General features: G+C 43.6%; 2 protein-coding genes across 2 annotated transcripts; both read right to left on the reverse strand.

The window, feature by feature from the left end:
• Nucleotides 1-356: 356 nt before the first annotated feature.
• Nucleotides 357-5,513, reverse strand: LOC137650712 (uncharacterized). Its single transcript, XM_068383875.1, has 3 exons — nt 5,172-5,513; nt 1,551-5,062; nt 357-1,392 (listed from the first exon to the last, which is right to left on the reverse strand). Exons 1-3 carry the CDS (start codon nt 5,511-5,513, stop codon nt 357-359), a joined length of 4,890 nt encoding a protein of 1,629 aa, XP_068239976.1.
• Nucleotides 5,514-13,145: 7,632 nt separating this feature from the next.
• On the reverse strand, nt 13,146-16,061 carry LOC137650713 (uncharacterized). Its single transcript, XM_068383876.1, has 2 exons — nt 14,026-16,061; nt 13,146-13,821 (listed from the first exon to the last, which is right to left on the reverse strand). The coding sequence occupies exons 1-2, from the start codon at nt 16,059-16,061 to the stop codon at nt 13,146-13,148; spliced, it is 2,712 nt and encodes a 903-aa protein (XP_068239977.1).
• Nucleotides 16,062-25,802: the final 9,741 nt, after the last annotated feature.

A 25,802-nucleotide genomic window follows, 5' to 3' on the forward strand; every position in this document is an offset into this window, starting at 1 on the left:
CTCAGTCTTGATCAAAGCTTGACGTACGCGACCGTCAGCGCTCCGAGTGACCTCCATGACTTTCCCTAGAAGCCAGCTGCCTCAGGGAAGCCGCTCGTCCAGCGTTAGAACGACGTCACCGACGTTGATGTCACGCTTTGGGACTGACCACTTCTGGCGCTCCTGAAGCAGGGGGAGATACTCCTGTATCCACCTGCGCCAGAATTTGTCAGCGAGGAACTGTGCCTGTCTCCATCGCCTCTTCACATACATGTCCTTCTTGCATGTGGATGTGAAGGGATCGGATGACCCTTTCAAAGTTAGGATCATGTTAGGCGTGAGAGGGGCAGGGCAGTTCGGGTCGTCGTTGATATTCGTCAGAGGTCGGCTATTAACAACAGCCTCCACTTCGCAGAACAGAGTGCGAAGCGTTTCATCAGTCGTGACTTGTTCGAGACAGGTCGCCCTGAGGGCTCTTTGGCGGACCTGATCAGACGCTCCCACACTCCACCGAAGTGTGAGGCATGTGGTGGATGAAAGTTCCACTCTATGCCTCGGATCGAGAGTGTGTCTCTGATTTCTCCTTCGTTGAAGCGCTGGAGAGCTTCTCTTAGCTCTCGTTCCGTGGCCACAATGTTGGTCCCGTTGTTGGACCACATTCTCTTGATATGCCCCCTGCGACCGATGAAACGCCTGATGGCGTTGACGAAGGAGTCTTGTTCCATTGTATCGATCACTTCCAGGTGGACTGCTCGCGAGGTAAGGCATGTAAAGATAGCGCCCCAACGCTTCACTGTGGACCTTCCTTGCTTCACTAAGAACGGTCCAAAGCAGTCCGACCCAGTGTTAGTAAAGGGGGGTTCATCTGGACAAAGTCGGTCGGATGGCAGTTCAGCCATCACCTGAACTAAAGGACGACGACTTAGTCTGCGACAGACCAAGCATTCTCGAATGACAGTCTTGACTATCGCATTTCCGCGGACGATCCAGTAGTTTGTCCTCAACTGGGTCATCAGGTGGTTCTGGCCACAATGGCCGCAGGATTCGTGCGTGGCTCTCACCATAAGCTTGACCACCAGAGAACTGCTGGGTAGGATGATCGGATGCTTGGCCGTATCTGCCAGTGTTGATTTCTGCAATCGACCACCAATGTGGAGCAATCCATCCTTGAGAAATGGTCTCAGCTTGATTAATTTACTAGACCTCTTCAGCGATCTTCCCTTCTTCGAGAGGGTGCTTAACTCTTCTTCATACTCTTGGCTTTGGGTCAGTCTCCAGATAAAATTCTCCGCGGTACGCAGCTCCACACTCGAGAGTCGCCGCTGTATGGGCGAGCCTTCTGCATGTGGCGGATAAATCTTGTCATCCACGCGACGGTCCTGACAAACTTCAACCAGGAGGAGAAACTTGTCGCTATTGATTCAATGAACGTTGGTTCTTTCTTCGTTATATCAAAGACGGGAAAAGTCTTCACTTCGGCGTCTGGATCAAGCTCTTCTCAGACAACGTCTTCGGGCATGGTTGGCCAGTGCGTTTCGTCCACCTTAAGGAAATCTGGTCCTGAAAACCACAAAGATGATTGGAGGAAGTCAGCGACGGAGACGCCACGTGACGCGAGGTCTGCTGGGTTCACAGTAGTATTGCTGTATCTCCAAGCCATAATGTCGGATGTATCCGTAATGAGATTGACCCTATTGTCCATGAAGGTCTGATACCTCGCAGTCGGATTTCTGAGATATTTCAGTACTGACGTGCTATCAGTCCAGAAGACTGATGAGGCCAGTTTCAGATCGAGCTCAGTCTTCAGCTTTGAGTCCATCTGTGCAGCGATAGCAGCCGCCGTCAGCTCAAGACGAGGGATGGTGGTCCTTTTCAGAGGGGCGACTCTCGACCGTCCTATGACGAGAGTGCAATGAATCTTTCCGTTGACACCAACTACACGCAAGTAAGAGACTACACCATAGCCTGTCTGACTTGCGTCTGCAAAGTGGTGCAGCTGAAGGGTGTCAACATCTCCGAAGTCTGGTGGTATGAAGGACCTTCGCAGTTGGAACTCTTCTAGTTGTGGCAACTGCGCAAGCCAGGTCTTCCATCGAACAAGTTCATCAGCGGACATCTCCTCATCCCACGAGAGCTTCCTTCGGCACATTTCTTGCAACAGGATCTTCGCGATCAAAGTGACGGGGAATAAGTAGCCCAAGGGGTCGTAGATCGATGCAACAACAGAGAGCACACCACGTCGGTTGAAAGGCTTGTCTTTGAGGACAATTCTGAACGTGAACACGTCTATGCTCATATTCCAATGGATCCCCAGGGCTCGTTCAGTTGGCAGCTCATCTTTATTCAAGTCTAGGACAGCCACAGAGTCGTCTCGTTCTTCTCTGGGGATCGCAGCTAGAATTTGCTTGCTGCTGGAGGTCCATTGGTTAAGACGGAAACCTCCATCCCTGCACAGGTTGATCAGATCTCTTGTTATTTTAATGCATTCTTCCTCATCATCCATCGCCTTGAGGAGGTTGTCGACGTAGAAGTTGCGACGTATAGAGTTAGAAGCTTCTTCGTTATACTTGCTTCCGAAGTCCACGGCCGTTTTGCGTAAGCAGAAGTTAACGACGCTCGGCGATGATCTTGCGCCAAAAACGTGGGACATCATTCTGAAAACTTGTAGTTCTTTGCTGGTGACACCTTCTGGCCACCAGAGGTACCTCAGGCAGTCTCTGTCCTCTTCAGGTACCTTCACCTGATGGATCATCTCCTGCACGTCTGCTCTGATGCCATGTTGACCCTCTCTAAAACGCAGGAGAACACCCGTCAGGCTATTGGTGAGGTCAGGGCCTTGCATCAGATGTTCGTTGAGAGATGTTCCTCGGTGCCTTGCCTTCAGATCGAAGACCACTCGGTCTTTCTGTTTGACAGGATGCCTGACAGAGTGGTGCGGCATGAGCCATACGCGCCCGTCCTTCCTGTCTAGCTGACTTACAGGAACCCTTTTGGCGTGGCCCTTATCAGTATATTTCTCCATCTGAGCTAAGTAGGATGTCTTGTAAGCTTCGTCGTTGTCTAGTCTTCTTTTCAAGCTTCGGGCTCGTCGAATTGCCATATTCAATTTATCAGGTAGAGGAGTAGAGTCCTTGAATGGCAGCTTGGCCATGTACTTTTTATGTCGATGCTGTGTCGTGTTATTCAAGGTGGCCAAGAATCTCTTATCCTCTAGGGAATCTTCCAATCTGGAGAGGGATTCCTTTTCAAAGAAATCTCTATGAAAATGACTCTGCAGTAGCTCTGTCAAGTCTTGAGGGTCAAATTTTCGATGAACATGATGCACGGGTGAGACCTCCGATGCAGACCGGTCCTCAGTAGGACCGAAATCCACCCAACCAAGCTTGGTTAGGTAGGCGGAGGGCTCATTGGCAGTGCCGTGGCGTTGCTCCAGAATGACTCGATTCAGGGTCGTGTCTAACCCGATCACTAGCTCGACCTGTTCGTGGTCAGTTGGCAAGCTTTGCAGCTCTACGTCTGCCATGTGTGGCCATCTCTTCAGCCAGTCCGAAGGCATTATGTAGTCCGTCGACACATTAATTTTGTCAGTAACAAAGACTTCTTTTACTCGTTCTTCCTCCTCACCTCCGTTGATGTTACCAAGGGTGAGTTGGACCACTTCCTTGCAGGCGAGCGTACCGGCCTCTGTCACCATGGTCTGGTTGCAAGGCTTTCCCGTTACACCTAGCCGATCTACTAGGCTCCTTGAGGCTAACGTGGGTGCGGCTCCTCCATCTATGAAGCCGACCGTAGTGCACGTTCCGTTCACCATGACTGTGATAAGCTTCAACATTGTACGACCATCAGGTCGTCGGTCAGTGGACATGGCGTGTACGTGCCCCGTCGTCGCAGGAGTCCCAGCCTCTGGAACGGTTTCGGTGTTAGTTCTATCAGGTGGTGCATTGCTAGTCGTCCCGGCCTCTGCTTTAGGCTTGTCAGATGTCTTGGACACAGTTGCTCTCTTGGAGTTTGCACTGTCCCCTGGAGGGTTTTTTTTCACATAGTGCAAGAGCGTTTGATGCGTCCCCAAGCCGCACTTGCCACACGTAGATTCTTCTTCACAGGCTTCGTGATTGTGCGCGACATTTAAGCATCTGAAGCAGAGTTTGGTATCCACCACAGCATTCCAGCGGTCATCCAAATTGAGGCTTTGGAATCGGTGGCACGACTGAATTCCGTGCTTATTTTTCTTGCAGTATACGCAATATATCCCATCGTCGGAAGGAGATCTATGGTGAACAGGCAAGGCTCTAGCTTTAATCGGCTTGCTCGTGTCCTCAGGTTTGCCCTTGGATGGACGACGGTCACACTCATAGTACTTCAGTTCTTTAGCGACCAGTGCCTGTCTCTCCACAAAGGTGATCAGGGCTGGAAGCTTGTGTTCGTGTTCCAGGTACTTAGAGACCCATCTTACCCGAAGAGGGTGAGGAAGCTTTTCCACTATCTTTCTTATAGTTTCTTGCAGCTCAATTCTAGTGTAATTTGCACCCAGTGCTGCCTTCACCTTCTTTAGGTAAGAAGCGTAGTTCATTAAACCTTCGCTATCACCTGCTGGGATTTCCTTCCATTCGAGAAGCTGACGAATAAAAGCTTCGGTAGCATCGACTTCTCTGCCGTGGAATTCACTCAGCTGCTTCCAAGCTTCATCGTACCCTACTGTCGGTGACAGGTGCAAGCAGTGCTCAACCAGGTTTCTCGGAGGCCCATCTAGGATATGATACAAGTGGTTCAGCCTGCGCTCGGGGTCCGAGGTATTGTTCTCAATGTGCCATTTGAAGGACATCTTGAACCAATTAAATTTGGTGAAGTCGCCTCCAAAGCGCTCAAGTTTAGTAGGTGGTAACAGCGTTGTCCGCGCCAACTCATTGCTGCTAGCAAGAGTGCATTCGAGTGCCTTGAGCACTTGAGAGTTGTTGGTCAAGGGGTCAGTAACAGAGGGTTCAAAAGTGGCATGTCGTGGTGCGAAAGGAGTTTGAGGTGGGATGCAATGGCCGTGAGTGGACTTCCATGGGTGTAGAATGGCATTCTGGTCCTCTTGTATGTTCTACAGGGTCCAATGTCCGCATAGCTCTTGGGTCATTCTCGTGGTGGTGGGCGACACTTAGCCTCCATTGATTGATCCTAGACTCATGTTCAGTCTCCATGACCTTTACACTGGGAACTCTCACGCTTCCGGCATGTGAAGACACTTCCGAACCACATTGCGACTCTCCTGCCTCCGATCTAATTTTGTATTCAAGTTGCTGTCTCTGAACCTCGAGCTCGGCCTCCAGCAATGCAGCGTCCGCTAGCCCCCTAGCGGCCCGATCCTCGGCATCTCTCTGAGCAGCGAGTTCATCAGCTTCAGCTTTCTTCTTGGCTGCACGTTCTTCCGCTTCTAAGCGTGCCTTCAGTTGAACCTTGGCTAAGTTAGCTTGCGCTTCTAACAGCTTTCGGTGAACCTCGCTTGTGTCGCTCTTGGATGACGTTCTTGATTTTAATGATCTCTCCGACATGATGACGATGTTCCCAGCTCGGCGTCAACATCTGAGAAAGATTCACTTCTTGATAGTCAGGTTACAATCAGTCATCTGAGACCCACTTTGTGTAAAGATCTAAAACTGTAGAACACTGGAGAGGGGTTCCCTCTCTCGGCTAAAGTTCTAAGTTATTGGCGTGTAGGTCTTGAAACTCACGTCTTTTATAATTAGATATATTGAAGAGTACAACTTGTGTATCGGATGAAGTTTTAGCTGCAAACAAAAAAAAACAGCTCGTCAATAAGAAAATACAGCAATGTTACAGGATTACATTAACTGCAATAGGGTTCATTATAATACATAAATACAAGTCAATAAAGAAAATACAGCAACGGTACAGGATTACATTAATTGCAATAGGGTTCATTACAATAAAAAATAGACTTACATCTTTTCCCAACGCCAATTCTGTTTCAAGTTCAGTTCAAAGAACATTCACAGGTGGTACCGTTAATCTCCTGCGAGTGATTAGTTATCGAGCTAAATATGTGATTGGTCCTTCACACACGGAGAGACACTCCTAAATCACCGTATCAGTCAACACAGCAAGCTGAGCGCAGAGACGCTCACACCACAGCGGACAGCCATGCACTGACAAGGTCCGGGGCCGTGACGTCACTCTGTCTAGCGCGAGATGCCCCTCTGAGCCGACCAATCATGGACCTAGACCATCGCTATGCCCATATAAGGTTATGTTTTCGGCGCTTAGAGTTGGTCCTGGAGAACGTAATAAGGAAAACTAAATCAATCCTCATAGTTAACAAAGAACACAAAAAAAAAAATATTTCTTGGAAATACGTTATGGCGTATCTAACAGTACGGTCTCAACAAAAGGCTGTACAAGATAACATTAAGTATGTTGAAGAACTTTAGTGTTATCACAAACTCTGTACTGCAGTTTTACTAATGCAGTGTGTACTACACTACCAATATAGTAACTACTGCTTGCATGCTGTTGTGCCGGCGCCGGCCGGCATTACACCTGTATAGTTCAAAGATATACCTTTAACTAATAGGCGGCAGGCCACTGGTTCTTGGATTGCCGGCCAACAGCTGTATTTCCACTTTTGGCAGGCAAAGGTAGCAATACCCATGCTCGCCAGCAGTGGCTTAGAACCAGAGAACCTCCCCCTGTCCGGCTGTCGGCTGTTAAGCCGGCAGCCGGGCTAGGGGTACAACACAATAGTCAGAGAAACAGTATGGATGTAAGGTTATAAGGCGGCATTGCCATACGACCTTCCATCCAGAAAGAGTGAACTTTTGGAAGGGGAGAATGTAGCATTCAGGCTTCCAAGGGATCCATAGCCTGCCGGACTCTACCAGCGGACATGGAAGGGAGACCAAGGGAGGTCTGGAGTTCACTCTGCAAGAACAAGGGGTCTCTGCCGGCCGACACGAAATTGCAGGCTGGCAGAGAGCTGAGCCGGTCCTCCATCCTAACCTATACTAGGTCCGGAAGTAGGACTGCGGGCAAAAGAAAGAAAGAGAGGGGGGGGGGGAAGGGATAAGGGTCCTGTAAACTACGTTCTAGCAAGAGACACACTCAGCAGTTAGGGAAGCTCATCCTAACCTAGAGTTGTCTATAAGGAGGAAGACTGGCAATACTTGCTATCCTCCTCCCAACCAGAACAAAGTTAGGTGGAGTTATTTCGCCGGGCAACAGAGAAAACTCATTCTCCAGCCCGAGAAAAACAACACAGCACAGTCTGCTAGACCACTAGAAGAAGGAATCATCTCGTACAGATTCCTTCAGACGTGGACTAGGAAAGCAAAGCTTCCTGTATCCGCCCCAACCTAGCAAAGGAAACTTATTCTCTATGCTAGGGAGAAGCAGACCACAGACTAGAAACTCTGATGTTCTGCCCTAACCCAAAAAACCAGTCACTCTGGTTATCAGGTCAGGACAGACATATCCTAGTATAGTTATACCTGAATTATTATACAGATAGAACCACTAGGATTAAGCCTAAGTGTTACTCAGAGGGAGAGAGGGATTGAACTTAGCCTCCGGAGGAGAAAAGAACAATCGGGGATGTACGAAAGTATACTACTGTACCTAGGTTACTAGCCTAGGTGCGATGAGAATCGATTACCTAACTCACCGAAACTCTCTCGTATACAATCTTGGAAAGAACATTCAACAATATCTTACATGTATAAAATCTTTGCCTATAGCTTCAATAATATAAAACTTGGAAATACTTATATCATGCATAAAAGTACTAGGGCCAGACGCCTAGGCTACTAAGCCTCGCGAAGGGCAAGATCGGTTACCTAAATCACCGAACTAAGCATTCATATAAGCATTCCTAGAGGAGCTAAATAGCTAGATTATTAAAGCATATCAAACCGGGAATGTCGCTCTAGCTAAATAAATGACCCATATATAGCGAGCGATAGCATCCAGGATTCCTCCGGTAGGCAACAGCTCTTGTTTACGTTAATATCACTTTTGATTTAATTCAAAACGACAAGAGCTTACATTTATACACAGTAAAGATAATACTCAACTTTCCAGAGGCAGAAGATGCCGGAGAAGTCATCAAAATGTTGAATTAAATTAAAAATAACGAGAGAACATAAGGGAAAACACCGAGTAGTAGAGCTACACGAAAAGGAATAAAGAGGGCGCTACCGCCTTCATCAGATACACACTGGAAACGGAATTGTACCAACCGTGTTTCACACAATTGTACATAATTCCTTTTGTATATATTATGCTTGTATCTTTGCTCTTCCCTCGCACTAAAACGAACATGAAAATTCATGTCTTGTTTTTCCTCTGTAATATTGTCTGTCTTGTGAACTTGTTATGTCCTGTTGCCTTGAGGTTTTGTATATAAGGAGAATGTTCTACAATAATATAACTCAGTTGTTTCCAACCTGCCTTCGAGTTCACAACCTTACTCGGCGCCGTCACATTGGTGACCCCGGAAGTCGACTCGCTCCCACGGCCTTCCACCCCCACCTCCCTCGCCCCTCCATCGTTGGTACTATGACGGAGACGGACTCTACTACAGCAGTTGGCGTTGCGGCCGCCCCATTGAAACTTTCACCGTTCGCCACCGCAGAGGCGTTTGCTTGGTTTCAACGCGCAGAAGTCCACTTCCGTATCAGGGGCGTGACTCGCTCAACCACCAAAGCGGATTATGTTCTCGCGGCGATACCCGAGGACACCTTCCCAGAAATATCCGACTGGCTTTGTGAGCAAGGAGACACCCCAATAGCGTATGACGCCCTCAAAACATACCTTCTACAGCAGTACTCGCCGTCGGCAGCCGCCCGTATAGCAAAGCTTTTTCAGCTCTCGCAACAACCGTTGGGGGACCAAAGGGCTTCGCTTGCCCTTAGGGAAATGACCAGTATCGCTCGCCTTCAACCTGCCGCAGACGGCTCTCCTCGTGAGGTGAACCTACTTCGTGCCCTTTGGATACGCCGTTTACCCAAACCTGTACGCGCTGCCATACCTGATGTCGATAGGTTACCCATAAAGGACTTGATGACCAAAGCCGACGCCCTTATGGACAGCCACTTCAAGACCTCCTTCAACACCTCCACCCCTGACGACGAGGATGCCTATTCAACGTCAACCGAAGCTGACATGAATGCCGTAGGACATACACGCCTACCCCGTGACGTGCCGAAGCGGCGACAAAGCCGCCCACCACCCACCAATCGCTCGCGCCCCAACGAACGACTTCTACAGCCACTTACTACCTCCCATCCGCCGCAGTTTTGCTACTACCACTTCAGATTCGGGGCAACCGCGAAGAAATGTGCCAAGGATTGTCAGTGGCCAAAAAACGTGTAAGTAGGCCATCGCTTGTGGCGGTGGCCTCCCATGTTTCTAATCTTTTCTTTTTACAGGATGCAGGAACGGGCATGCGATTTTTGGTAGACACGGGTGCTTGTCGTTCTCTTTTGCCAAGGAAACTCTTAAAGGCACGACGTAGTCTGTCTACATCTGCCGACGTCCGCTTGGTAGCTGCCAACGGATCTGAGATACCCACCTACGGTTACGAGAACCTCACATTATAGTTCGGAAACGGTAAATTCAATTGGAAGTTTCTCGTTGCTGACGTCACAATGCCAATCCTCGGTGCGGATTTCCTCTCTCATTTCCACCTTCTGGTCGATGTCGCCCACCGACGATTGGTGAACGCAGACTCGTACTTGTCGACACCTCTTCAACCCGCCCTCTCTAACCTCGCTCTCCACATCAGCGCACCCACGGATGCCTACGCCCACCTCCTCACGTCGTACCCGGAAGTTTTCCGTCCAGAACTTCGCCAAACGTCCACAGTTCCTGCCAAGCACGGTATTTATCACCATATCAAGACGACGGGACCCCCAGTCTTCGCAAAATTCAGACGTCTGGCACCGGAACTATTGGCAGCCGCCAAACAGACGTTCGCCGAAATGGAGAAAATGGGCCTTTGCCAAAAGGCCTCCAGCCCATGGTCGTCACCCTTACACATCGTTCTGAAGAAAAGCGGCTCCCTCCGTCCGTGCGAGGATTACAGGTGCCTGAACATGCAAACAGAACTGGATCACTAGCCCCTCCCAAACATTGCCGACGTCACCTCCTACCTGCACAAAGCAAAGGTTTTCTCTACGCTCGACATCCTGAAGGGGTATTACCAGGTGCCTATAAACCCAGAAGACATCCCCAAGACCGCCATCACAACTCCGTTTGGTACATACACCTTCAATTACTCCTGTTTTGGCCTTCGTAATGCCGGGGCAACGTTTCAACGTCTCATGAATGGCATCTTAGGGGACCTCCCTTCCTGTGTATGTTATGTGGACGACATACTTGTGTTCTCCTCCTCAAAAGAGGAACACATCCGTCACCTGCGCATCGTGCTCGACCGCCTGCAACAAAACGGCCTTGTAGTCCGGTACAACAACTGTACCTTTGGCGCCAACGAAGTGTCGTTCTTAGGGCACCGCATCACTCCTGAAGGTGTCCACCCCCTCCCTGAGAAGGTAGCAGCCGTTCAGAACTTCTCCGTGCCCTCGACCGTCAAAGCTCTGCAGGAATTCTTGGGCGTGATCAACTATTATCACCGTTTTCTGCCAGCCATTGCCGCCACTCTTGCTCCCCTCTACGCCTCCCTTAAGGGCAAGCCGAAGGACCTGAAGTGGGGTCCCCTTCAAGAAGCAGCCTTCTGCAATGCAAAGAAGGCCCTATCAACTGCTGCGGCTCTCACTTTTCCTATCCCACACGCCCCTCTCCTTCTCTCCACCGATTCCAGCGATGTCGCTACTGGTGCAGTACTCGAGCAGGTGGTCAAAGGCTCGCCCCGCCCATTGGCCTTCTTCAGCAGAAAACTATCCAAGGCAGAATCGGGTTATTCTACCTTCGATCGAGAATTGCTGGCGGTGCACTTGGCTGTCCGTCACTTTCGCCATTTCTTAGAAGGTATGCCCTTCGTCATTCGCACAGACCACATGCCTCTGGTGCACGCATTCACTCGACAGTCTGAAGCCTGGTCCGCCCGTCAACGCCGACATCTCTCCGCCGTGGCTGAATATAATTGCACCCTCCAATACGTCCCTGGGAAAATGAATCCCGTTGCCGATGCCCTGTCAAGAAACACGTTGGCTGCCGTTCAACTGGGATTGGATTACAACGCCCTGGCTGAAGCCCAACGACAGGATCCAGAGTATCAAGCTTGTAGGATATCCTGCACGTCCCTCCGTTGAGAAAACTTTCCCCTTGAAGACTCCAACACCACCCTCCTCTGTGACGTCAGTACTGGTAGACCGCGACCTTGGATTCCTGCTCCCATGCGCAGACAGGTGTTTGATTTCATTCACGGCCTTTCACATCCCTCTATTGTATTTCTGTTTCATGGCAGGGCAAGAGAGAACAGAGATTTCGTTATTTCATATATTATGTAAACTTAACTGTATGGCAGCTTAAGAGAAACTAAATATACATTGTAGATTTCAGTAATAGGTAAACAGTAATAACAGTAATAATTACAGTATTCAACAGTTTGAGTAAAAGGTACAATTATAATAAATACATTGTTACGCATAAATACAGTATGTAGTTATACAACTAATTACACCAAAGTGTAGTTAGCAATCTCACACCTCCCCCCAAGATGGCAGGTGCAATACAAGGATACCTGGCATCTTAAGGTCCTTATTTAGTATATGATTTCGAGTCCCATCTTATTTCTAAACGCTCTGGTGCCCGTGTCTGACGTCCACTACATCGTACGGGTAAGGCAACTGATAACCGAGTATCAGGCTTAGGTGATGTTGCAGGTGATCCACGATCTCCATATCCTGAAGCTTCGCCACCCAACACCGAGATATGTGGAGAAATAATGTCTCCTGGCAAGAAAGGGTGATGAGGTCGTAGGAACCTCCGATTTCTCCAATAGATGCGCCCACTCCCAGTCTTCACGAGGTAATCCCTCCTCGTGCCAATTCCGACCACAACTCCTGGTTTATCCCATCGCTTTGTCTTAGGGTCTTGTAGATCCACGTACATACCAAGGTTCAGCTTAGAGAGTGGTCTAGCAGTGGCATCATACCGTTCCTTTGCCTGCTGCCGAAGGTACTTAGCCTCTATGTCACATTCGTCAGCTGTACGTTGCCATTCCTTTGCAAATGAACGATGATGAGCCGGAATCATGAAACGCAAAGGATGTCCAAACAAGATTTGCGCTGGAGATCTACCGTCCGCCCGTGGAGTATTCCTGAGCTCAAGAAGCCCTCTTGCGAACTCATCCTCATCCAGCTTGCCATTTCCTGTGGTCGTCAAAATCAACTTCTTGATAATTTTCACGGTAGCTTCGGCATGACCATTTGCTTTTGGATTATAGGGCGATGTCACGCGGTGTTCCACCCCCCATCGTGCAAGGAAACGCCGCAATGTTGATGAAGCGAACTGCGGTCCTCCATCCGTTTTCAGTACTACAGGAACACCAGTGTCTGAAAAAATTGGCCTCAACAAACTAATTAGTGGAGCTGCAGAAGCTGATCCATTGCACGAAGATATATACCGCCAACCTGACAGGCGATCAACGTACACAAGAAATGTCTTGCCAGAGATATGAAAATAATCAGCAGACACGGACTCAAATACTCTGCTTGGCAAGTCTTCCTGCATCAAAGGCTCATTCCGCTGACTTGGTAACAGCTCTCGGCAGCGAGAACAAGACGTCACTATGTTCTCAATGTCCCTGTCAATCCCTGGCCAGTATATAGTCTGGCGTGCTCGACGCTTGGTGCGGTCTACTCCTTGGTGAGCATCATGTAGACACCGCATAGTTTCGCTACGCAGGCTGCGAGGTATGATAAGTCTAGGTCCATAAACTATCAAACCATCATCCACGGCCAGCATGTCCCGAATTCCCCAGTATGCTCGCAACTCTTCTGGTAAGCTATGCTTATGATCTGGAAATCCTTTCATTATTACATCTCTTAATGACAGATATTCACCATCATGTGCAGAAGCATCACGAATCTTATCCAGCGTCTGGTCCCGTAGAGGTGCTAACCTTATGCCCTCCTCACAAGTAGCTAATAAAGACAATACAACAGCAGCATGCAATGGATCTGCATCATTCCAGCACATCATTGTCCTCAACAAGGCTCTGAACTGGTGAACGAAAGAGTGCATCCGGCATGCTGTGACATTTCCCACTTTGCCACCGTGCAGCAAAAGTAAATCTGCAGTTTCATTCTCATACGCTGCAGTCGAGGATTTTCTATTTCTCCAAGAAGTTTTGAATTGAGAATAGGAACAAGTGGTCGATGGTGTACTACCAGGGCAAAATAAGGTAAACCAGCCAAGTAAACACTGCATTTCCTCACTGCCCAAAGTACAGCAGCCATCTCAATCTCAATTACGGCATACCTAGTTTCCGCATCCGTTAAAAACCTGGATCCACACTGGATGAGCTTCCAAGCCTCTCCATGCTGTTGCAGCAAAACAAACCCCATACCATGCAACTTGGATGCGTCAGTTTGAAGCATAGTAGGTAAAGATGCATCAAAAAGAGCCAAAACAGGAGGAGCTATGAGTGCTTCTTTAGTTTTCTTGAAGGCCACATCATGCTGAGGGGTCCAGCACCACTCATTCCGAGGTTTAAGCAGGTCCCTGAGTGGCTGTGCAGCAGCTGCAATCGCAGAAGAAAAGCTCTCAAGCTGATTGGTTAAACCCATGAATGACCTGAGATCAGTGATATTTTGTGGCTTTGGAAATTCAGCTATGGCTCTCACCTTCCGAGAATCCACACTATAACCTTCATGATTTATACTGTAACCACAAAATTCAACATTAGATTGAGCAAAGAAAATTTTGTCTGGATTTAAGGTCACTCCAAATTTGTCACATTTTTGCACAAGTGTGATCACATGGGCTAAGTGGTCACGGTAACTAGAATCATACACCAAAATATCATCAACAATTTTGACAGTACGTGGAATATCTCCCAAAGCTTGATCTCCTCGACGATTGTACTCATCGCCAGATGATACAAGCCCCATTACAGCTCGTTTGAATTTGTAACGTCCCCAAGGTGTGATGAAGCAAGTAAGATCCTGATCTTCTTCAGCAATCTTTATTTGGAAGTATCCCATCTTCGCATCCAAAGTAGTGAACCACCTGGCTCCAGCATCCATTGACGATATAGCATCATGCGGGGATCGAACTGGATATGTAGGTCTGCGCACATAGCGGTTAAGTCTTGTAAGGTCCACACACAACCGCACACCACTCATCTTCTTTGCAATAGGGACCATCGGATGACACCATTTGGTGGGGTAATCAACCTCACCAATGATATCCTTAGCAAGCAAGTCATCTAGCTGAGCTTTAATATCCGATCTCCAACAATACGGAATGGTGCGTGGTGCGGTCACTGCAAAAGGATGTGCATCTGCTGACAGCTGAATCCTCATAGGACCTCCCTGCATTTCCCTTAGAGTAGCTGAAGCATCAAATACATGAGGATAAACAGAAATGATGGAAGCTGCATGTTCTGCATGCTCTGCTTCTGTAGGGTCTCTGTTGTGTGGCCATCTTGGCAATGCCATTGGTACAGACACCAAATTGCAGGTACTTGCAGACTGCACAACATCCTGTGTATTAGAAATCACTTGTGGCTCCAAAACCTTCCTGGTTCTCGATGCTATATGCGGTTTCGACACTGAACATGTAACATGCTGTATTTGCGCTGGAAAGTTTTCTGGTAATATTCCCTGCGCTATACAATCAAACCAGCTCAGAAGTGCACCTTTCACTTCCTTGACGACTGATACAACTGTTGTCGTACTACGATTCCCCAAAGTTAAAAAAGCCTCAAAAGTACCCATGTTAGTGAGAGGTTGACGATCTGCTGCAATGAGACCACCCATAACAATAGGCTCCAGTGAACTCTCATGAATTCCAAGAGATTTAGCGTTCCCAAGTCCCATCACAGTTGTCTCCGCTCCAGAGTCAGGTGTCCCCATAACCGAACTTGATCCTTTGGGGTGAGGGGTACTGATGCAAATCTGAGGGGTTGGACGTGTTGACGCACAGTTGCTGTAAACATCTCCTATGACACGATATAGATTTTGCTTTGAAGGCTTGAACGTGCTTTTATTATTCGTTTTCTTCTTTTGAGAAGACAGTGGCTGTCCCTTTGACCTGCACACCACTGCAAAGTGGCCTTTCTTACCACATTGTTTGCAGTCCCTGTTTAGAGCCTTGCATGCCATCTTATCAAGATGGCGCTCGCCTCCGCACCTAAAGCATTGCTCCTTTAAATGGGCTGCCTTCTGACCTTGCTTGTATTGGGACACTCTTGAAACATGATACTTTTCACTGCCCCGAATAACAGCACGGCTGGCATTTGCATTTTCCGATGCTCTGCAAATATCAATAGCCATCTGCAAAGTGAGCTTCTTTTCTTCTAACATACGTTTCAAAGCCTCTTCATCTCTGGTTCCAACGACGATCCTGTCTCGTAGTCTGCTGTCCATGCAGGTTTCACAAAAATCACAGAAAGAAGCAATCACTTTAATGCCGCACAAAAAATCATCGAAGGTCTCGTGCAACTCCTGGACTCTTGTATGAAAGTCGCGTCGGTCCACGATGACATTCCTTTGGTTGCGCAAGTGCAACTCCATGGCATCCAATATAGTCTTCAAGTCTGCTCCATCACCCAGTGAGAGACCATATCTCAGAGTGCGAGTCCAATCATCGTCTAACACGGAAATCAACGCTGATCGCTGCTCAGCAAGAGAGAGAGATGACATTCTTGTCAACACTGCATGTCCCTCATACTTATGACGCCATGAACCAAACTCTTTAAGAGATACAGAAGACGACAAGTGTGGTGCAGGAACTGCCCTTGCCTGAGACTGATTCCTATGATGTCCCGAGGTATCAGCAAAACCCTCTAGAATTGCGGTTAAATGTTCTTCCCTTTTCGTAGCTGCTTCTTGGGCATGATGAGCCATCTCTGCTTGCTTGGCTACAAGTGCTGCCAGTTGCTCGATTTGCTTCTCCATCGTGTACAGGTACTAAAGATTTAACGCTGTACTTCTTGAACGACAGTAGACAGCATAAACAAACTCACTGCGCCATGTTGTATTTCTGTTTCATGGCAGGGCAAGAGAGAACACAGATTTCGTTATTTCATATATTATGTAAACTTAACTGTATGGCAGCTTAACAGAAACTAAATATACATTGTAGATTTCAGTAATAGGTAAACAGTAATAACAGTAATAATTACAGTATTCAACAGTTTGAGTAAGAGGTACAATTATAATAAATACATTGTTATGCATAAATACAGTATGTAGTTATACAACTAATTACACCAAAGTGTAGTTAGCAATCTCACACCCTCGTGCCGTTCTACTGCACAGCTGCTGAAGGCAAAGTTCATTTGGCACGGCATTTCTAAGGATGCTAAGTATTGGGTCCGTGCCTGTACTTCTTGCCAAACTTCCAAAGTACATCGACACACGGATTCAGGAGTGGGCACCTTTCCTCAACCTCAGCGTCGTTTCGCACACATTGACGTCGACGTTGTAGGACCCCTACCCTCATAACAAGGACATCGTCACCTGTTCACGGTCATCGACCGCTCCACTCGTTGGCCTGAAGCCACTCCCATGGAAACTGCAACGTCCGCCTCATGTACATCTGCCTTACTCTCTGGATGGATTTCAAGATTCGGTATCCCTGAGCATATTGCTTCTGACAGGGGAACCACTTTCACCTCTCAATTGTGGACGTCATTAGCGAATCTCCTGGGCATCACCCTACATCAGACAACGGCCTACAACCCCGCTGCCAATGGAATGGTTGAACGTTTTCATCGCACCCTCAAAGCAGCTTTGATGTCCCGCTGCAAGGATTGCAACAGGTTTACTCAGCTTCCCTGGGTCCTACTGGGACTAAGGACCACTCCTAAAGATGACCTCGACGTCTCGGCAGCTGAAATGGTGTATGGCGACCCGTTGGTCGTCCCTGCCGAATTTTTTCCTTCTACAACCTCCTCCGACAATCTCCAGCGCATACGTCACGTCATGGGAAAATTTACTCCGTGCCGCCAGACTTACAAGCCCCCAGCGAAGCATCACATACCAACGGACTTGCATTCTGCAACGCACGTCTTTCTGCGCAACGACACCAGCAAGCCACCACTAACGCCCCCTTACACGGGCCCTTTCCTTGTGATCCGACGCAGTCCGAAAGCATTCCTCCTAAACATTCAGGGCAAAGAAGACTGGGTCTCCATTGATCGTCTAAAACCTGCTTATCTCCTGCCAGATGACCCGCCTACAGTTCTCCTCTCTAGATCAGGGCGCCCTATTTAACATGTACAGTATGTCATTTTTAAGGGGGGAGCCATGTACCAACCGTGTTTCACACAATTGTACATAATTCCTTTTGTATATATTATGCTTGTATCTTCGCTCTTCCCCCGCACTAAAACGAACATGAAAATTCATGTCTGGTTTTTCCTCTGTAATATTGTCTGTCTTGTGAACTTGTTATGTCCTGTTGCCTTGAGGTTTTGTATATAAGGAGAATGTTCTACAATAATATAACTCAGTCGTTTCCAACCTGCCTTTGAGTTCACAACCTTACTCGGCGCCGTCACAGAATAGGAGAGATGCCTTATGAGCGGCTCTCTTTTCATTCTCGTTTCAGATTCTTGTCACTGTAACCCCTCGAAACGTTAATACTGTTCGGGGTGAAGATAGCTATGTGACGTGTCAAGAATACGTCCTCTGATATTATGCGATATCCCTGTGAGATTATTTAGGGATATTCGCTCCAGGAGTTAGAATTCTGGATACCTTAAGGTAAAATTCTCTGGGAATATCACTGTAGTCAAATATACCCTAGGAAGCTACCTTTTAGGAACTTCCATCAGGACCTCATGGCCTGAGCCTATATATATATATATATATATATATATATATATATATATATATATATATATGCATATATATATATATATATATATATATATATATATATATATATATATATATATATATATATATATATATATATATGTGTGTGTGTGTGTGTGTGTGTGTGTGTGTGTACATATATGAACGTTTTTCTGTCAAAAATGTAGATTGTCTTAGGAAGCGGAATAGAAAGAGACGGAAAGATTAGTTAAAGGAAACATAAAAGTGGAAATAATGAATTAATTTAACCCCCCCCCCCATTCGTTTCGTGAAATATAATCATGACATACAATTGTATAAAAAGGCTAATATGTGAATGAAATTGCTCGTAATAGCTCTTAATTACAATGAAAACACGTTAAATTACCTCTCTCCTTCCTTAATTAAGACGAAATAAATAGAGAAAAGATATTAATGGAAGAAAAAGGAAGGGGAGAAAATGCATTTAAACTCAAAGCCACTTGAAGGAATAAAAAAATGAAACTGAATTGGAAGACAAATGAAACCTTGTCACTCATTTAACAGAAAAAGGATTGAGGTTTCAATGGAAAATGAAATTTCACTTCAGGTTGGAAAAACAATTGAAAAAAAAATATTGACTAATGGAGCTATTACAAAGTGACCTAGAATACTGTAACGAACCTCTCTCTCTCTCTCTCTCTCTCTCTCTCTCTCTCTCTCTCTCTCTCTCTCTCTCTCTCTCTCTCTCTTCATTTAAGCTTAGTAAAAGGTAGTACAGAATAGACTTTTAGGCGTCCGCCCAAGATGACATGGGGCGCCACCTATGAGTCAACTACTGAAGGCACTATATTCCCAAGACCACCAAAGCCTGGAATGATTACCAGAGCTTAGACTCTTTAACAGATATAGTAGGGTAAGGGAATTTTAGACAGAGGCAATTTTGGACAAGTAAGGCAAATATTGGACAGATGCAATATCTCTAAAACTATTTATAATTTTCGAAAACTATAATGCTATTAGAAATTGCCCAACCTTTTACTTTATAAATATTAGTATGTCTGGTTTTTAAAAAAGTATTAAGTTCCCCTAAAAAAAATGGTTGAATATGGGTGTCCAATAATTGCCTCACCTTCATTTTAGGGTTTCTCAGAAATAATACATGAAATTAATTTTCCTAAAAACAAATTAGTGAATGATGCTAAAGGAAGGTTTAAAATAAAAGTTAATTAAAATTTGGAATATCTAGTGTTCAATTTTGCCTCGCCCTGAAAAATGGTAAGGCAATTTTGGACACTTAATTAAAAAAAAACATCCAATTCCTAATGTTAAGTTATTAAGAAATAGATTTTGTAAACTATCTATCTATCTATATATTAATCTATCTATATCTATTTATCTATCTATTATATATATATATATATATATATATATATATATATATATATATATATATATATATATATATATATATATATATATATATATATATATATATATATATATATATATATATATATATATATATATATATACAGGTATATATATATACATATATTCTTAATCATTTAACTATAAATATAGATAAATGATAGTTCTTTGAAAATATTTTCTGCCATTTATTTCAATAGCAAATCATATTGATATATAAGAAATTAAAAAAAGAAAAGTTTTCTTTTCATAGAAAATGATAATCAAATCTATTAATAATGAGAAAATAGGGACAAATACAAAATTGGAAATAGATGTGAACAATTCAATATTTACTATAGCCATATACGTGACAATTTAAATGCTTGAATATATGATGGGTCTATTTAATTCAACCGAATGCTCAAAAAACAGCTTCAGTTCTTTTAAACATGGCACTAAACATTCTCTTTGAGGCATGGGTTCCATAAATAAAGGACCATTAATTCCATCTGTAATGTGAAAAAGATATGTATCCATTTGGTGCTATGGATACTCCTCTACTCCTGATGCCTGGCAGTTGATCTTACTGGAATTAGTATGGACCGGCAGGGGTCACTTGCCCTATTTAGATAGGCACTGTGCATTACTAAAAAACTGGCTATTTTTTGCTGAATTTAGCCAATGAATCCTCTATGGATTTAGTCAGTCTATGGAAAGCGAAAATGAAAGAATTGTCCACAGTCCTGGGCGTAGCGGGTTGCTAAGAAACTCCCGGTTTGTAAATACTAAAGAAAAATTGAAAATTGGTAATTGGAATGTTAGAACCATGAATCAAACTGCGAAGTTACAACTAGTAGAGAAAGAATTTATGAAATATAGTTTGGATATCTTGGCCCTAAGTGAAACACGTTGTAAGGGGATTGGTAAAGAAGTCTAAGACCAAGGCAATACATATATCTTCTCAGGAGGAACAGATGGAGGTAGAACAGAAGGGGTAGGAATAATGATGATGACACCAAGAGCAGAAAAAGCATTAACCAAATGGAGAGCTGTAGATAGCAGATTGTTACTTACAAAAATTAAATCAAAGCAATGCAATATGAGTATTATAGTTTGCTACGCGCCAACAAATGATTCCCATGAAGAAAGGAAAGATGAATACTGTGAAGAACTGCAGAGAATAATAGATGAGAACCTAGAGAGATATGAAAGTTATGATGAATAACTTCAATGCTAAAGTTGGAAGGAATAATCAAGGGATAGAAAATGTGATGGGTGTTGAGGTTCTTGGTGAAGTTACAAATGAAAATGGGGCACATTTTATAAGTTATTGTTCAACAAACAATCTTGTTACTGGAGGTACTATTCTCCAGCACAAGGAGATCCACAAATATACATGGACTTCACCATGTGGCAATTACAAATATCAAATAGATCACATAGCCATTGATGAAGAGAGAAGGACTCTGAGAAATGTAACAAGATATAGAGGTGCAGATATTGGTAGTGATCATCAACTCCCCATTGCCACACAAATATTAAAACTGAAAGCACTCAACAGAAATGTAGAGAGAATACCTATGTTTGATACAACTAATCTTCTAGAGGATGAGCACAGAAATTTTTGTAACTGAACGTAGGAATCGATTTACAGTCTTAAGAGACTTTAAGAGACGAAGTTTTGCGACATGCAGTTACAAGGAGAAAACCATGGATATCAAATGATATTTGGGATACTATAAAAAGAAGACAAAGACAGAAATTGATTTCTGAAGTTTTCGAGGAAGTAATGAAAATTACAAGGCAGAGCATGCCCAGTATTTCAGTATTGATAGTGAGGTCAAAAGAAATTTCAGGAATAATTGGAGAGAATATTTAGACAGGAAAGCAGATGAGGCTGAAAAAGCTAAGAATTCAGGGAGTGGCTTTGTTGTAGGAATTACTTATAGAATTATTAAAGAAATCTCTACGGGAAAAAGGAGAAGCCTATATCCATCAAAGAAAAAGATGGATCTCTTATAACAAAAGAAGATGCAGAGAGGTAACGTTGGGCTGAACAATTAAGTGAGGTCATCTAATATAGGAGCTTTAGAATTTGAGTTAAATGAAAGATCGAAAAAAGCAAATCTGACGATAGCTAGGTTAAGTCAAATTTGGAAATCATGTCGCCTAAATTTATATACTGTATAATGATCAGGCTATATATCAGTTTAGTGAGATTGGTGTTACTGTATGACTGTGAATCTTGGTATATCTATGTAACTCATTATGTAGATTTGAGAACAAAGCCCTCAGAAGAATATTGGGTGTTAAATGACAGGACATGATTAGAAATAAAACTAAGAGAGATTACTCGAGCGCCATATGTGGATGAGATCATGGTGAGGGGTAGATGGAGATGGTTTGGGTATGTTTTTTGCTCTCCCAACTGGCCTCCACAAGGCACTAGAAGAGTTGGAAGACCCAGGCCTACATGGCTGAGGAATATAAAGCATGAAATAGGAGATACTGATTGGAGAGGTATTGAATTAAAAGCTGAAGACAGAGACGACTAGCGAAATCTAATTGAGGCCCTTTGCGTCAATAGGCGTGGGAAGAGATGATGATAATGATATGTGGCTTCAAGCATCTAGTTCAAGGCGAGTCACTTAGCCTCCTTCTTCCTCTAAAAACCCTTTTGTTGCTCTACCATTGCAAAATAATGGACGCTCCTTAATATCTTCCACAATGATTTGAATTTCTTTTTTATTTCTTTTATTTTAGGTATAAATAAATCCTGATCATTCACTGTCAGGACTATCCTAGCAGTTCAATTATCACTATTTATTACTCTGGTCAATTTAAATTTTTTTTTGTATTTACGTTAGTGTTTGCAGACACATTTTTTCTTAAAGAATCGAAAGATATTTGGTTGCTTTGTATTTCCATTATTTGTTGTTTCTATCTCTCTTTCTTTGTCTTTTTCCTTTTATTTTTCTTCATTTCATCTTTTTTCCTTAAATCTTCGATTGTATCCCTTTCTTTTGTCGGTAAAAGTATCTCTTTGATGGCTCGTTCATAGTATGAGGTAACAATGATAAAAATAAACTGGATAGGTACAACTTAGGACAAATATTGTTTATGGGATCAGCTTTGGCCCTCCTTGATGTATCTATCATGCTGTTCACTCTAATGTTGCTGCATTTAACACCATATCAAAAAGGCAACATGACAGTTATCCACATGGAAATTAGCAGGAACAGTGAAAATACATTCTATTTCATTTCCTGAAATTTTCATTTGGTTATGTGAATTATTATAGGAACAATGTATATAGTAGTTTTTTTTTTTTTTTTTTTTTTTTTTTTTTTTTTTTAGATACTTCTAGCATTTGGGGTGACACCCCTCTCGAGGATGCTACCATGTTTTGGTCCATCTTTTTGAAGGTTTTAACCCCTGAGTGTGAACAGCTTTAAGAGTGTTACCAGTATTAAATAACTTTTTGAAAACCCTATCATAACCATCGAGCTAGAAAGAAACTTTTTTCAAATGTAACTCTCGTGGTGTCACTCACTTTTAGGTTGTCACCTTGGGCAGACACCCTCTTTACTGCACCCCTTATGTCTTATTTAGAATTTTTATGATTGCATATATGCAGATTTATACATAAAAGTATATTTTTGTGCTTGAATACAAAGTTTGATTTACATATTCATATAGTAAGGCAAAATTGGCCAGTTTTCAAAGCCATGGTCAGGCAAAAATGGACAGGCAAACTTCTCACTTTTTTTCTTGGTGAGGCAAAATTGGACAATCTTGGATTACGGATACAAAAATTTATGTAAGTCTATAATTTTTTTCTACCATATTTATATTGATATGGACCAAAAATTGTCATAGTTTGCCCAACTGAGTGCTGCTGCCTAACGGGGATACAGACGTGTCTAAAATTGCCTCGCTGTCCAAAATTGCCTCGCCTCTAAGATATTTTTTTTATTGCTGAAATACAAGAATCTCTATTTCTTCTTTGATGATTATGAAACAAGCCATTTTTATAAATGAGACCTCCCTCTCTTGAAAACATGTTTGGTATTTGGTCATAAATTATTAATATAGATTTTGTACAAAGCTTACTAAAAAGGTGTCCAAAATTGCCTCACCCTACTATACTTAGATTAATGTACCTTTTTAGTTTTATCACAGAGGGACGAATAAACCTTTCTCACGGCATTTTAGAATGCAGAGATGACAGAAGATTAAACGGCTGGTTTCCTGTTTAAAGGTTTAAAGGCCTCTCATGAATGGCAGAGGCAAGGGACAGTGACATTGCCCAAGTAAGCAGGGCAATGCCCAAAAGACTTGCCATATTTGCATATGATCAGCACCTAAGCCTCTCTCCACCCAAGCTAGCATCAAGGAGGGCCAGGCAATGGCTGCTGATGACTCAGCAGATAGAAATATAGGCTCCCCCAAAAACCCCCATCCTTACCTCACAAGAATGGTGAGGTTGCAGCGCACAAATAAACTAACGAGTTTGAGCGGGACTCGAACCCCAGTCTGGCGTTCACCAGTCAAGGACGTTATCACATCAGCCACCAAAACACTAAAAGGGATGTCCATAAATAACCACACCCCCTTTCACAATCAAATCCAGTTTCATTGATATAACATCACATATATCCGCTTTATTATTTTTCTCTTAAGTCATATGACCAAATTGTAATGTTTTCTAATCTTAGTTTGTTTAAATATATAAGCCTATGTTTATTGGTTATCTTTATTTTCTAATTAATTCGTATGTTTTAATATCAATACGGCAATTAAAGATTGTACATCTTTTTAGCCGATGCCACATAAGCCACGACAGAGGGAAATAACATTCTATCTCTCTAATTTACCCATTGTATTAAAATATTCATCTAATTGAAAATCAATGTACTTTTCAAGACTTGTGAAGTACTATAGAATAAATGAAGTGAGAGGAGTAATATCGATTCTTAAACCTCGTTCTTCGACGATAACGAATTACAGATATTTATAAACTGATATTGTGATAAGAAATTTTGAATAAGAGTTTCTGGTTAAAGATATCTCTTGTTTTGGTAGGAATATTTGATATCAGAAACAGTTTCGATACATGAACTGTTTGGTTTTCTAACCCATGGGACTGGATAAAAAATAATTAGTTGTTGGTGTAGAATAATGTGTGTACGTGTGTGTGTCTGTGTCTGTGTGTATATATATATACATATGTACACACACATACACACACACATATATATATATATATATATATATATATATATATATATATATATATATATATATATATATATATATATATACATACATATATATATATATATATATATATATATATATATATATATATATATATATATATATATATATATATATATATATATATATATATATAAGCATATATGTGTGTCAGTTTGTGTCTAAATGCAATGATATGATACAACCATTTGATCTAAAGACACGAAGGCACAAATATAATGTATAAATCACCTTATGAATCAATTATTATTATTATTATTATTATTATTATTATTATTATTATTATTATTATTATTATTATTATTATTATTATTATTGGAACGGTGCGTGAGAGAAGGAAGTTGAGAGTTAATATGGGTAAGAGTAAGGTTATGAGATGTACGAGAAGGGAAAGTGATGCAAGGTTGAATGTCATGTTGAATGGAGAGTTACTTGAGGAGGTGGATCAGTTTAAGTACTTGGGGTCTGTTGGTGGAGTGGAAGCAGATGTACGTCAGAGAGTGAATGAAGTATGTAAAGTGTTGGGGGCAGTTAAGGGAGTAGTAAAAAAAAATAGAGGGTTGGGCATGAATGTAAAGATAGTTCTATATGAGAAATTGATTGTACCAACTGTGATGTATGGATCAGAGTTGTGGGGAATGCAAGTGATGGAGAGACAGAAATTGAATGTGTTAAGATGAAGTGTCTAAGGAGTATGGCTGGTGTATCTCGAGTAGATAGGGTTAGGAACGAAGTGGTGAGGGTGAGAACGGTGTAAGAAATGAGTTAGCAGCTAGAGTGGATATGAATGTGTTGAGGTGGTTTGGCCATGTTGAAAGAATGGAAAATGGCTGTCTGCTAAAGAAGGTGATGAATGCAAGAGTTGATGGGAGAAGTACAAGAGGAGGGCCAAGGTTTGGGTGGATGGATGGAGTGAAGAAAGCTCTGGGTGATAGGAGGATAGATGTGAGAGAGGCAAGAGAGCGTGCTAGAAATAGGAATGAAGGGCGAGCGATTGTGACGCAGTTCCAGTAAGCCCTGCTGCTTCCTCCGGTGCCTTAGATGACCGCAGAGGTAGCAGCAGTAGGGGATTTAGCATTATGAAGCTTCATCTATGGTGGATAACGGGGGAGGCTGGGCTGTGGCACCCTAGCAGTACCAGCTGAACTCGGTTGAGTCCCTTGT

The sequence above is a fragment of the Palaemon carinicauda genome, chromosome 12, assembly GCF_036898095.1.
Source record: "Palaemon carinicauda isolate YSFRI2023 chromosome 12, ASM3689809v2, whole genome shotgun sequence".
Lineage (NCBI taxonomy): Eukaryota > Metazoa > Arthropoda > Malacostraca > Decapoda > Palaemonidae > Palaemon > Palaemon carinicauda.

Coding starts and splice junctions, on each gene's coding strand:
- LOC137650713 (XM_068383876.1), bottom strand. CDS start 16,061: ATGGAGAAGCAAATCGAGCAACTGGCAGCACTTGTAGCCAAGCAAGCA. Junction 13,822..14,025: donor CTTGTATCATCTGGCGATGA/GTACAATCGTCG, acceptor TTGTGGTTACAG/TATAAATCATGAAGGTTATA.
- LOC137650712 (XM_068383875.1), bottom strand. CDS start 5,513: ATGTCGGAGAGATCATTAAAATCAAGAACGTCATCCAAGAGCGACACA. Junction 5,063..5,171: donor GAAGCGTGAGAGTTCCCAGT/GTAAAGGTCATG, acceptor TGGACCCTGTAG/AACATACAAGAGGACCAGAA. Junction 1,393..1,550: donor GACTTCCTCCAATCATCTTT/GTGGTTTTCAGG, acceptor TTGAATCAATAG/CGACAAGTTTCTCCTCCTGG.